The following is a 17,625-nucleotide window of genomic DNA, read 5'->3' as shown; positions in this document are numbered from 1 at the left end:
TAGAATCCAATTATTATATTTGCATTTCAATGTTCTTAAAAAAGGTCAGCTCTTAAATGAGTGGGTTTTTGCAAGGCCACTTTTCTCTGTCGCATCAGATCTCTTTTTCAGTCTTGAATGACTACATCAAAGTTGTCTATTTTTATAGATATGTCCTGACTTGGTATGGATTTTGAATATCTGCATAGCATTCAGTCACTCCTTATCCTCCGATTAGGACATTCGAGTACATTTTCAGCTAAGTTCTCATTGAATTGGTGTAATGCTTCCCTGTTCCATTTAAATCGCGTTCTTGCATTATTAACTTGCAGCTGACCATGGTATTGGTTACACTTAGTATCTGCATACGTTCTTTGTAGTAACCAATCAAATGAGAGCAAATTATGATCACTATGAACCGGTGGGGATCTCAAACTTTTCAATTTTTGAAAACTTATTTGAATCAGCATATACATAAGTACCTACTTGTCCACCTAAGTGACCTACTTGTCCACCTAGACCACGTAGGAGCGGCAGGCACATCACCTATAACTGACCCATTAAGCATATGCAGTTGATGTACTGCCATAAGAGTTGTCCACCTGATCAGTGCCGCACTGCTCTTATTTTTAGAATCATTCAGGCATTGAATATTAATGTCACCCGCTATAATGATGTTTGTAATATCTGGGATGTGTAAACACTGTTTAGTAACTCTTCCAGATCTCTAAAGAATTTGGTGTCAATCATGGCCATAGGATTTCTATATGTTAACTAAAGCAATGGCACTACCAAAACCAACAATCTTAACTAATTGTATATGGCTGTTGGGAGTCATCCAAGATTGTAATTCTAGTCCTACGCCATGTTTAATGGCTACCTTAAGACCTGATGTAGGTCGGCCTTTATTCTTTTTGAGAGCTGGAATTAAATTGATTTTGTGATCCAATCTGGTTGTTCCAGTAACCTAGTTTCCTGAAATAACACTCTTTCAAAAGATTCAATCAATTCAACGCTTTCAATGATCAGATGGGCAACCCCCTCCACCCCCCCCCCCCCCCCCCCCCGAGTATTATTGCATGCAACCTTTATCAATTTGCTTACATTATTTACCGCTAGCTATCAGTTTGCAATCCTGCTCCATTGATCTATTGGACATTTGTCTGGGTTTGTGATATATTAATGTCCACAGTATCCTAGCTATTGAAGTCACACCAGGGTGTAGGAAGTGTCTGTGTGCCAGCCCAAAAGGGTATCAACTTAAATGAACTAAAGGCGTGTATTGTTTTTAAAATGTACTCAAGTGTTGCATATTGCTCCCTTCTAAAGAAGACTTATTTTAAGTGCCAAATAAGAGTATGCCCGTCCTTTTTGCATATACTTGTATAATAGCCTGGCACTTAAGGATAACAAATTAATTATTTTAATCAAGAATCCTTGAGTAGAAATGTTATCTGAATCACTGAATCTGCTACAACCCTACAGCTCACATTGACTCCTCTAGAGATAAGCCTAGCTGCTCAGTCACTCTACCAACTTGTGTAGTACCAGCCTATACAAAAGGATGGGTTACCTATTGCTAAGAGGACAAGGCTGGTGTAGTCTCCCACAGGGTTACTACATACAATCTTGCCTAACACTTTCCATTTTTGTTTTGTACATCAGGCCCTCTGAACCAACAGGCTTTGATGAGAAAAGAGACTTGGCCACAGAAGGCCCCAATGCTGAAATTGGAACGGTATCCTTGTGCCGGCTGAAAACGACGGTCAGGGAAGCCAACGGCCCAAACAACCCGACATTCATTTTGTGAACACTTACCTTTTCATGAACATTACCCCCACACTATTTGTAAATTAGCGGTAAGGATTGGCAAAAGGATTTTTAGTACAGGATCTTATTTTGACAAGACTTCACTAGGACTGCATTATTATTTGATGGTCCTAGCTTGCTCCCATCTGTAAATTTAGGTTTAGAGAGGCGTTTTTCACCCCCTTGTGAAAGTTCAATAAACTCCATTGAACCGTGGTCACTTGTGTCCGTCTTACTTGGATACCATGCCTTCCTTACAACAGAATAGAATACCTTATTGACCAGGATTACAGAAAGGTCTTTAATTTGAATGCCTTGCTCAGGTTCTCCATGCGGCTCCTGATCAAATGATGCACATGTTTCTGGACTAAAATAGGTGGACAAATATCTGAAAAAGGGGTAGAAGTGTATTCAACAAGTATTCAGGGGTCACGTCGGCGTCACCAGAGTCTAGAAGCATTTCCTCTTGCAAATAGAGGAAGGAACTGCAATCAGTTGGACTATTTTGGATTGAGCCACTAGACAAAAGAATACAGGGTATGAATATCTAAAATGGCTTGATGCAGAAAACTACTTCCAGAAACTTTTGTTGATTTAGTAGAGGGATGAGGTGGTGGTAATGAGTTTAGAGAATAAAAAAGCAGACAGCTACTCGCACTAACTTACATGCCATGAAAATAAAAGTTTAAATAAAAAAAAGCTTCAAATACCCTAAATGCCCCTCGCCTACAATCAGTTTATCCCTCAGTTGTAAATACCCAGAATTTAACAGCGCTTAGATTATTTGTGCCATTCAAGTATGGATTGCTTAAAAAGGAAAACAGATTTAACTTCGAAGAGCATATTATGAAACCAAAGCATAGCCTTTACTCACAAGTCTCCCCGTTTAGGTATGCAAGTAAATCTTTTCGGTCAGGTCTTCTCACCACAGGAATATTTTCAGTCTGGAAAAAATAAATATTAAGCCAATCTTTTTTTAATAAGCTAAACATATATTTCTTCTTCCACTAGGTAACTTGTATGCACAAAAGCACACATACAAAACCACGAACAGGAAATTCACAACAGCATCAGAACGAAAAGGTGTTCCCTTATGCCAAAAAAGCGTAAACTAATGCACAAAATAAACTATCCTGTAGTGAGAATGTGTGAGAACCTCAACACCGATCTGGATGCTTCAAACATCCTTATTGCTGCTTCAGAATGCCAATCTCAGCATTCTGGCACATAGACACCCAGGATATTGCGGGCATCTACCGGTTTCCATCTAACACTTCGAGCGGGTGGGGAGGGAGGGTTAAGGGGGATGTGGGGCGGGTAGGGGATTGATACTTTATGTCCAAAACTAGAATTCTGCCAATGGAAGAAGGCCTGTGCTTGTGGAGGCTAAACGGGATGTACTGTGGGTACACGAACCGCAGCATACAAACTGGAACATACTGGGTTTCTATAACTGGTACTATACCAGTGTTGTCAAAATAAGAGCCCACAGGGATTGTATATAAAAAGGACATGTCAAACCGGGGTTTATAGAGATTCAGTATGGCAGCATACTACGATTTGGGAATATACTAGTATTAAATCAGAAAACCAAGTGTGTACTATTGTTCAACGGGATATTGGAAGTAACATGGGTATGTAGAAGCACAGAGGGAATATACCAAAATTGGAATAAGTAGATAGTTTACAAACTGAAATTAAGCTGGAATTGTGTATACAGGTATACTGGGCAAAATGGAAAGCTATAGGAATTGCCAAATTTACCTATGCAAAGCCAAATTGTGCTGGGTCGACTAGAAACATTGCCATTCTGCCGTCTGCGCAGACACGTGTGCTGGAATTCCAGGCTATGTCCTTGGGCAAGAGCGTCCAGCACCAATCTGCTGGTGGTGATCTTTCCCCACTCGCTGACTAACCTAGTCAGCCAGCCTCCCACCAGGGTGCACTGGTGGGGGCCCGAAGTCTTGGTTGGTTCAGGCTCGTTTCAGTACTGGCGCCCTGCTGGCGACGGCGACACTGTCCTCCACCATAGTCCTGGGAGCAGCCTCTATGGTCTTCCTGGGTCGTGGATCTGGAAGGCTGACGGTATAAGGAAGAGAAACTTTTTGAAGACCTGCCAGACTTTCCTCTGGAGGAGCGAAAGGAAGAGCAGTGCTGCTGGAGGGTGCCTATGGAATGGGTCGTCTCTGTATCTGAAGAGGAGGACGGGTTAGATTACAGTTTGGAACAAGTTACTTACCTGTAACTGTTCTCCAGCATGGGTCTGGCATGGATTCACATGCTCATGAATATTCCCCCGTCAGGCTGGGAATCCTCGGTAAAGAAAAAATCAGTATCTGTTTCGTTTCTGATCTGTCTTTCTCAGTAGTAACCAATCGCTGGTCTCTGGGTCATACTGCCCCCAGCCAATAACTGCTCTCTCCCTGAGCCCCGCCTCAGGCAGCCATCTTCAGATTTGGTAGCACGCAAAGTGGCAGTATGACCAAGTGAAGAGCCGTAGAGTGGCAGGAGGGAGGGTTTGCATGTGAATCCATGCCAGACCCATGCTGGAGAAAAACAGTTACAGGTAAGTAACTGGTTCCTTCTCCAGCATGGGGTCTGGCATGGATTCACATGCTCATGAATATAACACATAGCAGTACACATGCACAACCACGGGAGGTGGCAAGGCTCAACGTTAAGCATCTCTTACCTCCTCACCAGGCTCAACTTAAGCGAACAGGTTGCACAGCACTGCCTGGCCGACTCTGGACTCCTCCCTGGAATCCCGGTTGACGCAGTAGAATCTCGTGAAGGTGTGCGTCGACCTCCACGTAGCAGCCCTGCAGATGTCCAGCAGGGGCACACCAGACAGGAACGCCGTGGTAGCAGCGATCGCTCTGGTCGAGTGGGCTCTCGGACGGCCGGGCAACGGTCGGTTTGCCAACAGATGACAATGCATGATGCAGCCGGAGAGCCATCTGGAAATGGAAGCCTTCGAGATAAGCCTTCCCTTGGTTCACAGGTCCAAAGTTCACAAACAGCTGTGATGTCTTCCGAAAACTCTGTTCGGTTCACGTAGAACTTCAGCGCTCTAGCCACATCCAGCAAGTGCAAAGTCCTCTCAGCCGGAGACGACGGGAAGAAAACGGGTAACACCAAGGGCTCGTTGAGGTGGAAGCCCGACGGCACCTTGGGCATAAATGAGGGGTGCGTCCTCAGCACCATCCTTGTGTCGTGAAAAATAAAGTATGGAGGCTTGCAGGATAGGGTCTGGATCCCTCCCACTTGCCGTGCGGAGGTGATGGCCATAAGAAACGCAGTCTTCCAGGACAGGAATTTCAGCGGCGCCGAATGCAGGGGCTCGAATGGCGCCCCCATGAGCCTGGTCAGCACCACGTTGAGTTCCCACGCCGGGGCAGGGGCCTTCACCGGCGGGAACGATCGGAACAGTCCCTTCATAAATTCCTTCACCAGGCGATGGGACCACAAGGACGCCCGTCCTGTGGTTATGGTCTATCGGGAGATCGCAGCCAGATGCATCTTGGAGGCGTGAGCAAGTCCAGCCTTGGCCAGCGACAATAGGTACGGCAGCACTTGAGGGGCCGTAATCCGTAGAGGGTTAATCTTATGTGCACGGCACCAGACAGAGAACCTCTTCCACTTATGTCCGTAGCACTTGAGAGTGGAGGACGCCCTGGCTTTTGCAAGGACCTCTCTGCGGTCAGCCGGGGTATCGTACTCTCCAAACTCTAGCGCTGCAGGAGCCAAGCCTGAAAGTTCAGCAACTCCGGGTTGTGATGAAGAATGGCGCCTCCTTCTCTGGAGAGAAGATCCGCGTCCGTCGGCAGCTTGACTGGTGGAGACGCTGACAAGTCCAGAAGGTCCGGGCACCAGATCTTCCTCGTCCACGCCAGTGCGACCAGGATCATCCTGCACCGGGACCTCTTGTGCTGGTTGACGAGTCGGAGCAGCAACGGCAACGGAGGGCACGCATAAAGGAACAAGCTTTCCCAAGGGAACGAGAAAGCATCTTCGTCTGGGGAAACCTGCTGGCGAACCTCTGGCACTTGGAGTTCGTCGCAAACAGGTCGGTCTGGGGTTTTCCCCATCGTCGGAAGAGTCAATCCACTTGATCCTGCCGTAGTTCCCACTCGTGGCACGAGCGCAGCTCCCTGCTGAGTGAGTCGGCAATGGCGTTTATCCCTGCCAGATGAAAGGGCACCGGAAACATCCCTTGGGCGACGGCCCAATGCCACAGATTCTGGGCTTCCTTGGAGAGGGCTGGGGATCTGGTGCCTCCCTGCTTCCGGATGTAGAACATCGTGGTGGTGTTGTCGGTGAAAATTCTCACCACCTTGCCCTTGAGGGACGGGAGAAAGGACCCGAGGGCCCAGAACACTGCACGGAGCTCCAGGATGTTGATGTGGAGCTTCTCATCCAGGAGTCAAAGGCCTCTTGCGTGAAGATCTCCGGTGTGTGCTCCCCACCCTTCCAGGGAAGCATCAGTCGTCACCGTTATCTGGTGGGATGGGGTCTGAAAGTCTGTGCCCGCTGTCAGATTAGCGTGGGTGCCCCACCACCGGATCGCTCATCGGAAGGTCTTGTCGAGCGGAATCCTGTCCTCGAAGCTGCCCGTCGCATGGATCCAGCGGGAGTCGAGGAACTCTTGCAGAGGGTGCATCCGAAGCCTGCAAAGGCGCACAAGATATATGCAGGAGGACATCATCCTGAGGAGGTACTTGATGGACCTCACCCTGGCCACGCCCATGGCCAGTAGGCACTGCACCTTGCCCAGGATGGCCTTCGTCCTTTCTACAGACGGTGAGGCCAGGCGCGCCACTTTGTCGAGCTTTGCTCACAGAAACAGTGCGACTTGTGACGGGACCAGGTGGGATTTGGGGAAGTCGATAGAGAATCCCAGGTCTGAGAGCAGCTGGACGGTCTTTGCTGTGTGATCCACGGCGAGCTCCCTTGTCCCTGCTCGGATGAGCCAGTCGTCCAGGTATGGGTAGACGTGGATCCCCTGCAGGCGCAGCCACGCCACCACTGGTGCGAGGCACTTGGTGAACACCCTGGGTGCCGACTTCAATCCAAACCGGAGGGCCTTGAACTGGTAGTGTCGTCCTTGGACCACGAACCTGAGGAACTTTCGGTGACCTTTCAGAATGGGGACGTGCAAGTACGCATCCTCCAAATCCAACGACGACATGAAATCGCCCTCCAATTGTTGTCCCAGCACGTGCTGGAGGGTGACCATCCGGAATTACTGTGCCTTGATGTATTTGTTCAGCCGTCACAGGTCCAGCATGGGGGCGCCATCCTCCTGTCTTCTTTTTTACTAGGAAGTACCTTGAGTATACTCCGGAGCCTCTTCGGGACGAGCTCAATGGCACCTTTTCTGAGCAACGCCCTCACCTCCAAGAGTAGTTGAGGGATGTGATTTTCCTTCCCGACCACGGGTGGAATGCGGGGGCACTTTTTTAGAAATTCGAGGGAGTGCCCCTGGGCCAGGGCGTCAAGCACCCAACAGTCGGTGGAGATGGACTCCCACACGCTGACGAACTTCGCCAGCCGGCCTCCCACCGGGGTGCTTCGGTGGGGGCCCGACCCTGCTGTCGGTTCAATCTTGCTTGGCGGACGCCTTGCCGCCTTGGCCTCCCTGCCGACTTGCCTTGTCCTCTATCGGCTTCCTGTGAGAAGGAGCGGGCCGCTTGGTGGTAGGTAGAGGAGCCACCGCCGAATCCCTTGGAGGCACCTTGCTTGCCTCCGGCGCTTCAGAAAGGACGGCCTCTGTTGCCGGATAACACCTAGGGCCCTAGCAGTCTCTGTGTCCGCCTTGATGGCTTGGAGGGACTCATCCACCGTTTTTCCAAATAGGTTGTTCCCGTCGAACAGCATGTCCAGCACCTTGGCTTGCACATCCTGGCAGAAATACGTCGCCTTGAGCCAACCTCGTCGTCTAAGGCAAACGCTGTTGCCTAGCTGGTGGAAACCGGTGTCGGCAATGTCCGTTGCCACTGTAATGGGGTGGTCCGACTCCACTTCGCCTTCTTGCAAGATCTCTAGGGCCTCGGCCCTCTTGTCATCCGGTAGGAAGTCCAACAGGGGGGGGGGGGCGATCTTGTACCATAACTCCCTGTCGTAGCGGGCCACGATCGCAAGGGCGTTGACCACCTTAATCATTACCGCCGACGAGATAACTCGTCCCATTGTGTCCAGCTTCTTCCCTTCGCCGTCCCGCGGGGAAGTTGACGTTGAGACAGATGCCCTCCCCCCCCCCCCCGCTTTCTTCTTGGCCGCCGCTGAGTCCGGGGTAGGTTGTGCCCTAAGGCACAAAGGGGCCGCGTCGGGGACCCAGTACTACTTCTCGTACCGATCCTTCTTGGCAGGCGTCGTAGACGGGTTCTTGAGAAGGGTGAGAACCTCGTCCCAGATGTCTCACAGCGAGGACCGACTTCCTCCTGGCCTCGCGCTGTTAGTAAAGGAAAGCTTCCTTCCTCTTCTCTTCGGGGCAGAGCTGAAAAAGCTCGGATGCCCTGGCGATCATTGCATGGAAAGATCCGATCTCATTGGACGGGGAGACCCGGGCTGGTGATGGGAGCTCCGTCCCGTCGTCACTGCCGTCGTCGGTACCCGTCGTAGCTGTGTCTGTTCCCGTGTCATCCCCAGGGACGGGGGACGTGGGTAAAGGCCGAGAGGGCTAAGAAGGCTGAGAAGGCGGGGCGGATCCGTCTTCTCTTGTTCGGGGCTTCCGGCCGGGACCGGCTCTGGTTCCTCCGTCGGAACCCGGTACTGGGTCCTCGTTCGGTGGTAAGGGCAATCTCGTCCATCTCTGAACATAAGGATTGTATTGCCAACAAAATGGCCGCCGAGTTATCGTGCGGCTCCGGAAGCGACGGCTGACTAGGACCCTCGCCAGTGCTGCCCTCACTCATAGTCACCCTCGTCGAGGCCCTCTAGGAATTCTGCCAGTTCCTCCTCGGATGTTGTGTCCGTGTCCACAATGGCCACCGCGCGGCCCCCCCCCCCTTTTCCGCCGGGTCTTCACGGGGGTCTTTTCAATGGGTCTGAAAGAGGCTTCCCTCCGCGGAGGCTGGGAGACTGGGCCCCGAGCCTCCACAAGCTGCACCAGGGCCGCCGCGACTCCCTCGATAGAGGCCTTGGCCGGGTGAATCAAGGCCTTCACCGCCTTAGGCGCGCTTGAGGCCTTCACCTTTGGGGGGGATGGGGGGAGGGGGAGGTCACCGCCTCGCTCCCCCTCGGCCGAATCCTTCGAGATCGACCGGGGCCTCTCCAGAGGCTTACTTGGGTTCTCGGATTTCCTCTTCCCCGAACGAGATCGTTGGTTCGTGGTTGATGGTGCCGGGGAAGGCGCACCCTGCCTGGCAGCCGAAGAGCCCGACCATTCGGCACTCCCAGTGCCCGCGGAGTTGCAATGCTTTGCCTTCTGTTGGGCCCCCCCGTCGCCAGGGCGCCCTCACAGGACTTAGAAGACCGCTCTGACTACTTCTTCTCACCCGACGGACTCCTTCCTTCCAGCCAGTTGGAGAGACGAAGGTGTCAGTCCCTGATGGTCCGTTCCAACATGTTCCTGCAAAACGCACAGTCCTTCTCCACGTGCGTTTTGTCCTCATGAAGGCAGTAGACACATTTCGAATGCTCGTCTTCCTTGAACACATTCCGTAGCTGGCATCCAGGGCAGACCCTGAACAGCTTTCCTGGCGTCAAGCTTCCTTTCTCCTGGGCGATGTTCGGGTAGGCCGCAGAAACTTCTGGAATCCTCCAAGAAGCGTAACTCGACAAAATCTTCACCCTTGAGGGGCGTAGACAAATCTGACACGGACACCCGTTAATCAGATGTAGAGACGTGCTCTATTGACCGAAAAATGAGAAATTCTCTTTGAAAGAAAGCGCGAAAACGCAGCAAAAGCTCGAGAGCTAAACACGAGGACTCCCAACACTTGAGCGTGCGGTAAAAATCTGAAGATGGCTGCCAGAGGCGGGGCTTAGTGAGAGGGCAGTCATTGGCTGGAAGCAGTATGACCCAGAGACCAGTGATTGGTTACTACTGAGTAAGACCGATCAGAAACGAAACCGATACTGATTTTTTCTTTACCGAGGATTCCCAGCCCGACGACGGGGAATATTCATGAGCATGTGAATCCATGCCAGACCCCATGCTGGAGAACCTCACGGCCGTCAAAACCACTGAATCCTGCGATGGTTACAACCTCAGGCACTTGGGTGTGGATTCCGTTACACAGTACTTCTTCTCTAGCCTATCTCGCTTGGCTGGAGCCATGCAAGGGTTCTTCAAAAGGGCCAGGCCCTCCTCCCACAAGTCGTCCACGAGTGGCACCGCCATGATAATCTTCCTCTTGGCCTCACCACTGGTACAGAAAACCCTCCTTTAAGTTTCTTCTGGCACAAACTGAAACAGTAGGGAGGCTCAGGTAATCATGGAATGAGACGACCCCACCTCGTCCGCTGGGGACACCTTAGGCTGCTGGGACCCCGCTGCCCACTCCGACGATATGGGAGTCATTGTGGCTATATCAGCCCCCGTGTCTGGGTCTGCTGGGGGAGAGGGGGCCGGACGCGGATGTGGAGGTTGAAATGGAGGCATCGAATGGCGCTTCCTCCTCTTCGTCGGCAGTTGGTCAAGTGGCCTGAGGAACCATTGCAAAAGACCCGTGTGGCATCCTCTTCTGGATCTCCATCACCAGAGCGTGGAGGGTGGACAGGATGTCCAGAGATGCATCTCTCGACTGAGCCGGCATGATCAGAACACTAGGCCCTGTGCCGACTTCTTCCTGACCTAATTGGGATTTCTTGGACAGTTCGGCCGTCATCGCCACTGTCCCTGGCTTCTCCTGCAGCTTAGCCAGGTTGGACTATTAACTTTCCGAGGAGGAGCTCGATCGCAGGCTGGCAAAGGAGGTGGATGGTGAGGTCGATTGCACCCTGTCCATCGCAGGACCTGCTTGCGCAGCGACCGCGATGGAACCAGACTTGCAGTGCTTGGGCTGGTCTTAGGCCCCATGGATGAAGCGCCCTCAAAGGACTTTGAAGCCCGCTCCTCGGAGCACGGGGCAGAGGCCTTGACGTTCAGCCACACCGCCAGTCTACTGTGCCCATCCTTCGTCTTCTTGGAGAAGAAGAGGTAGATCTCGCCCTCTCCTTCCTTGTGGTCGAGATGAAGACAGGCAGTGCAGGTGCTTGTCCTCCACAAACACCTTCTGTAGCCCACACTTGGTGCAGGTCTTGAAGAGGGATCTTCCTTCCTTCTTCTCAGTCATGGTGGGAGGACCCGAAGTAGGCCCGATGGCCTTCTGGAAACGGTGTGGGCATTGGCTCCCCAAAGTCCGCCTTCAGGCGTTGATATAGTAGGTAGGACACAAAAAGGACCCCATATGTTCTTAGGCCTGTTCTGCTGACCACACATGATACCTAGGGCCAGGTATGCTCCGTGTAGGGTTTTGAGTTGAATCAATTTTAAGCATGTATTGAATGCACTAATTTGTGTGCATTCGCAAAGCATTGCCCCAGCCTCCTCCCACCTTAGTCCACACTGCAGGGTGTCCCGGGAGAGTGGCATTGGATTAGTCCCTACAATGCAGAGACCATCCTCCTCATAGCCGGGAAGCCCAAACGGTATTTCAGCAGCAGGAGTACAGGTGGCATACTAGGGAACAACGGGGTCCACGCTCTAAAGGCAGTCCGGATTCTTAAGTACTGCAGACTGCATTGGAACCCCACTCGCATCTTTGCAGAGAATTGCTCTTGTGATACAAATGATCCCCCAGGGTATAGCTCAGCTATGCGCTCAATCCGCACTCCGCCACTTGTGGACTATGGCTTAATCGCCTGTTGGTAGTAGACCATATTCCATAGCTTAAGACCTGGGTCAAAGGGGATATCGACCCATAGTTTCAGGACCCTGTTCCATGCATGCACAGTGCACGCCACTGGGTCGAATTTGCATTTTTCCAACACCCCCCCCTTGATAGCAGGACCCCTTGCAGTGTGAATGGTCGCACCAAGCATTTTTCTATGCACACATGTGTAATATGGGGAATTAGGCTTCCAGTAGGACACAAAGTATAGTTGTTTTACAAGAAAACACCACGTCTGGTGCAGCAACGCTACCACATTCCCAGGGGAGAACCAGAGTGTCCTAACTAACTCAAGGGGTCTGTGGGTGCCATGTCAACTTCACCATCTGTGCCTTCAACTCACGAAGTAGCCGAATCCCAGCCACACAGGGACGTTTTGAAAAACGTAAAGTAGTTTTGGGACCATCACCATTTTGAGAGGAGTATACACCACCCTCCACCTTGGACTTCAGAACATTCAAATATCTTATTTGATTATCCATCAATAGTGTTCGGACATCTCCACTTACCCACACCTCTAGGTACTTGACTGACTATTGCTCCCATCCGTAACCTTAAGTATCAGGGGGCTTGGTAGTAGACTCTTTTAATGGGAATAAGATCGACTTTGACCAGTTTATTCCGAGGTCAGATGCCTGACCGAACTCCGCTATCTCCTGCGACAGTGGTTGCAAGTTGGTCACGGTGTCTTTGAAGAACAAGATCACATTGTTCGCATACAGCAACACCAATTCCCTAGCCCCACCCAGTGCCAGACCTCTTGCCAGGTGGAATTTACATAGCCAGGCCGCCAGTCGGGTAATCGCGATCACAAAGAGCAATGGCAAGAGTGGACAGCCTTGCCTTGCCTGGTTCCGTGACCCAAGTCAAAGGCCCCGGATCGGCTGACATCTAGCCCTATTTGAGCGTTCGCTCCAGCATATAGCTGACGCACTGCCGTCAGGTAGTACTGTGGAATGCCCACTTGTCTTAGTACCTCAAACGGGTAGCTCCACTCAACCGAGTCAAATGCTTTCTCCATGTCGAGTAGGGCCGCCAGTGCCTGCACTTTACGGTCAATCTGAGCCAGGATTGCAAAGAGCCTGAGCAAGTTCAGTGCGGTCGATCTCCCAGGGATGAAGCCGGACTGGTCCGCATGGACAATGGTTGAGCCGTACGGGAGCAATCGGTCTGCCAGTACCCTATCAACATTTTTGTGTCTAGGTTCAATAGGGATATAGGGCGATATGAGAATAGTCTTGAGGATCCTTCTCAGGTTTCAAGATCAGCGTGGTCACAGCCTCTCACATAGTTGGAGGAGCTGACCCCACTTTTATCCCCTCGTCCCACACCGACAGTAAGTGTTGAACTACCTCTGGACCAAACTCCTTGTAGAAATCAGCCATTGTTCCGTCTGAGCCAGGCGCATTTGCGGATGTTAGGGCACGTATTGCAAGCAAGATATCGTTATGCGTAATAGGCTCAGCCAGTGCAGCAATCTCCTCTCGTAATACTAGCAGGGACGCCTCAATCACATAACTTGCTAGGACCTCTGCTGGTACCGACCCCAAAGATGCATATAGGCATTCATAGTATCGGTGGAAGGTGTCCAGTATGGCATCCAGCTTTACAACCACTTGGCCATCCTCCGTCTGCACAGCAGAAATGTGTGCCCCCCTCCGTTCACAACTGATCATTGCCGCTAACCGTCTACCCGGCCTGCCCTCCTCCCCAGATCGATGAGCCATTGTCAGGCATGCCAGATATTTGATCTCACGTTCGGCTAGATTATTGAAGCAGTCTAATGCGTCCCTCAAGTCAGCCCTGGAGTCGGCATCTTCCCTTTCCTCAGCCCTGCTCTCAATTTCCAGCTCCGTTTCAGTGAATTGCCTACGTATAGTCTTCAACATCCCCAGTTCCACAAGTCACCCGTAAGTTGAATGCCTTGCATACGGAGCTCATCGTGGAAACAGAACCCAGGTTCTCCTGGAAATATGACTTGACAAGCCTGAGCACTTCACTTCCAAGTACCATGTCCGATAAAGCCACAGCTTTGAATTTCCAGAAGGGTCGAGGTATACCTTCACAGCCTGAATCTAGTGACGAGTGGTCAGTGGCGTTCTAGAGAGAAGGATACAGTTGATTGTTCTGCGTACAAGAGGCGGGCTCACTAGGAAATAATCTATACACAAGGTGTTGTGAATGGAACGAGTATTCCCTGCCCTCCGGCAGGAGTCATTTCTTAAAAAAAAAAAAAAAAAAAATGTAATTGGTTTTTTATAACGCGCCTAATAATGTACTAGAGTTTGGTTTCCAAGCGTGGATCCAAACCTCTTGCTCTGCTTGGTCCTGCTTCCAAGACCAATACATTGGTCCTGTGATATCCTCCATTCACTGTAACCTCCATACGTCCTCCAGCACCGTTTCTGCAGAGCGAGATCGCGGGCGAGTGCTCCCAGCTGCTCCATCTCTTACTGGGTCTAGGGGGATATTGAGATCTCCCACCCACACAATATTGGTGTGCAAGTATTTCTGACATCTGGATAGTAATTACTCATAGAAAAGAGGGGTGGTCTACACTAGGGCCATAGATGTTGACGAACGTCACCAGAGTGGACCCCCCCCCAGAATCCCAGACCAAAGTCTCACTGTCTCCATGGTTCAAAACCTAAGTGATTTATGTACTAGTATCAAGACCCCAGCCGAGTAGGAGGTGTAATATTTGAAATTCCCCAGGACCTGGATGTAACGCTCACCTGATTCCCATAGAGGCGCCGTTCTTGACTGGGCGTATACCGTATCTTCAAAGGTGATGTGTAACACATGGCTGGCTCTTTGGGCTGGACCTCTGTGCACTGTATGTCTGACTCGAAGGGTAAGATGTCTGCAGATAGAAAATATGGGATTAATGAACTGGGTTATTGAATGTCTCTCTCTTCTTTCCTTTCTCTTCTCCTGTAGAACCCCAATGGTTAACGCTCTCACCTTAGGTAAGTGAACGCCGTGCTCTCCATCTGCCTCGGGGCAGGGTGCTGTAACCAGTTTCTTCACTGGATAAGGGGAGCAGGCCTCTTGACTTCAGAGGACTGCTGTCCGTAGTTTACTGCACGAACGGTAAGTTTCGAGTAATTCTAATGTCTTTAAAGTCTTTAGTAATGATGTCTCTTGTTTTGCAGGGTTCCGGCGATGGCGGATGACGGGCTGAAGTGAGTTGAAGATGGAGCCCGTGTGATGAATAGAAGCGCCTGGAAGCACGTAAGTAAGCGCTTGTTGCCTGCTTCACGATGCGCTCTAACTGTCTTTTATTTTGCAGGTACAAGTTCGGAGCGGCTGCAGAGTGCCGGAATACCCACTGGGTTAGATGTGGAAAGGAGTAATGGCACGTGAGTATTAAAGTTCCCAATGTCTTTAAACGCACCTTGTTTTTTCTTTCAGATGCGGGATGCAGCGCCGAAGGCCTCCGGAGCGTGCGAAGAGTTGGTAAGCTTTTGTCTTTCAGATGCCGGAATGCAGTGCGAAGACCTCCGGAGCGCACGAAGAGTAGGTAAGCCTTTGTCTTTCAGATGCCGGAATGCAGCGCGAGGCGTTGGTGACAGCCGATGGACCAGGTAAGTGAAGCGCTGTCACTGAAGACCGTAATGCTAACCTGTTCTTTCTTGTCTTTATAGGTGTTGCTGAAGACTGGATTCAGGATGGTAAGCCTTTTTCCTTAGGCCCAGGATCAGATGCAGAAGACACGATGAGCGTTCTGCTCCAGAGGATGCAGAATAATGCAAAGCAAGATTCATCCATCGGGTGTGGTTTAAATAGCCTCCTGTAGTGCTTAGGTGTCTCCTTCCACAGCCACGCCTAGGTAAGAAAAGAGTTCCTGCTTTCCAGAAGCGTTCCAGTGTTCTGAACCTAGGGAGTGGCTCCTGCCCCACCCAACAGGAAAAGTAGTTCCAAACAGAAGAGGATCAGAGGCTCAACTGGCAGGCAAGTAAGCAGCATGGTCTGCTGCAGGTAAGTCCACCCAAGCATTATGAGCCTGGCGCTTCCAGCTCTGGGACTGGGCATATTTATGAGCCTGGTGCCACTGGCGCCAGGACTGGGTCCAAAAGGTCCCAATTGGGACTGGTTGGCCCTCGGAACCTGGGTTATGGATCTGCTTCCAAGGGAGTTGGGAAAACCCTGACCTTTTGGAAGCAGAGATCATGACACTGGCGACCCCCTCATTTGCCATTCCACCTAAGTGGGTTTCCTGCAAGAGGGCCTCCCTGGCTCCATTGCATTGGATCACCTTGTGGATCTTACAAGGGTTATTAAGCCCGCGCACATTCCAGCTTATCTTGCAGCTCGCCATAGACCCGTAATTGCTTTGGACAGACCAACCCTGCCTCTGTGTACTCTCGTACCTCACCACAACCAGAACCTAAACAAAAACGGTGAATCATTTTGGAATAATAACGCACAAATTTACCCCCAACCACCCCATCATTCCCCCACACCCTTGGTCGCCCCCATAACACCCAATATACCCTTCCTTGACCACACCTTCCACCCAAGACTAGCAGTGAATTTGTTCCCCCCCCTCCCCACCTTACCCAACAAACTAGCCACCGTGGGCCACAGGCGCCAGACTGCACAAGGAACCGCACATCAGTTCAGACCTCAGGGGGAGAGGCCCTTACAGTAACTTCTTTGCTCAGCAGCTGGACCGATTCATTACATGGGCCAGCGTGCATCTATAAGCCACCAGCAGAAATGTTGTAGGCTAACATTAGGTTGGCAGGGCTAATAGCGGTCATAGTCCGCCAGGGGCCATCTTCCCCCATACTCTGATATTTGATCCCTAGCAGCCATCAGCCGAAAGGTCACTTCGCTCCGATTCAAGAAGCCCCTCACTCCTTTGGCAGCAACTCTGGAAGTCCTGCACTGCCCTGGGGTCGGCGAAGAAGTGTGCTTTGCCTCCATGATGCACTCAGTTTGGACGGATATAGCATAGCAGATTGTAATCCGCGGTCACAAGCACATTTTGCATCCCGGAAAGAGGCGAGCCTTCTGGGGTGAAATCAAGGTAGGCGACTGGGGCATTGTCATAGTTCTGGTCTCAAAGTTCCCAGGCTCTGCAGAGAATAGTGTTGAAGCCCCTATAGTTTAGTAGTCTAGCTGTTATAACGTGGGGGCTGTGACCCGGCCTATGTGTCACCTGCGACTCCCGATGTGCCCTCTTGATCAGGAATTGCGATTCAATGGCGGAGTCTGCAGCACTTCTTGTATACATTTTTCCATGAAGACCTCAATGTTTTGCTGTGGGATAATTTGATATTTTATTTATATTGCGCTCGTACACAGGTGTTTCAGAGTGCGACCAGGCAAAGGGAGGGGAAGAGGGGAGAAAATAAAAACAACGATATTACTAGGCCCAGTGACATAGGAGAGAACAAGATTTAAGTAAATAAGGTGATCCAAAAAAAGAAAAACAGTGGTAATGCAGCCTGTGAGTGGCAAAGTGCAACGTTAGTCAGATAGGGTGTATCTGATAAGTGCAGAAGAGTAGGGGGATGGGGAGGGAGGCTGTGGTTACAGATACAGGCCCCATTGCAAGGGGTGGCCAGGAGACAGTGCAGGGGGGTGGGAGGGTGAGCAGGTACCTGGGCCTGAAGGACAGAGGATGGACTGGTGCAACAGTGCCGAGAGAGAAAGCAGATCAGCCGGGGAGAAGAGGGGCAGAGGAAGGTCTTGAGGAGCTTACGGAACCGTAGATGGTTTTCCTTCGGGTCCCCCACCACCCAAATATTATTCCTCCAGGACCTTGCCTCCAAATCTTCATTCGCTTCCTTAATAGTGATGACTTCGCTCTGAAGTGAGTGAAACATTTTTGAACCACAGCCCATTGTGTTTCAGAAATGAAAAGAACGCATAATCTGCATCACTGCTTAATATTCCCAAGCCATAACAACCTGCTAAATGAACCAGCTAACAAAGACCATGCACTATA

At 50.9% G+C, this 17,625-nt stretch overlaps 1 protein-coding gene across 1 annotated transcript in view; it reads right to left on the bottom strand.

Annotated features, from left to right (window-relative positions):
• The window catches only part of CDC73 (cell division cycle 73), a 1,222,960-nt gene that overhangs the window by 1,120,608 nt on the left and 84,727 nt on the right, over nucleotides 1-17,625 (bottom strand). The window contains exon 3 of the mRNA XM_069641358.1: nucleotides 2,663-2,732. Within this exon, the coding sequence (XP_069497459.1) occupies nucleotides 2,663-2,732 (70 nt within the window). The remainder of the gene's footprint in view (nucleotides 1-2,662; nucleotides 2,733-17,625) is intronic.

The sequence above is a fragment of the Ambystoma mexicanum genome, chromosome 1q, assembly GCF_040938575.1.
Source record: "Ambystoma mexicanum isolate Mex_15411 chromosome 1q, UKY_AmexF1_1, whole genome shotgun sequence".
Taxonomy (NCBI): Eukaryota; Metazoa; Chordata; class Amphibia; order Caudata; family Ambystomatidae; genus Ambystoma; species Ambystoma mexicanum.
The sequence above is the reverse complement of the archived record's forward strand: the minus strand, read 5'-3'. Positions and strand labels throughout refer to the sequence as shown.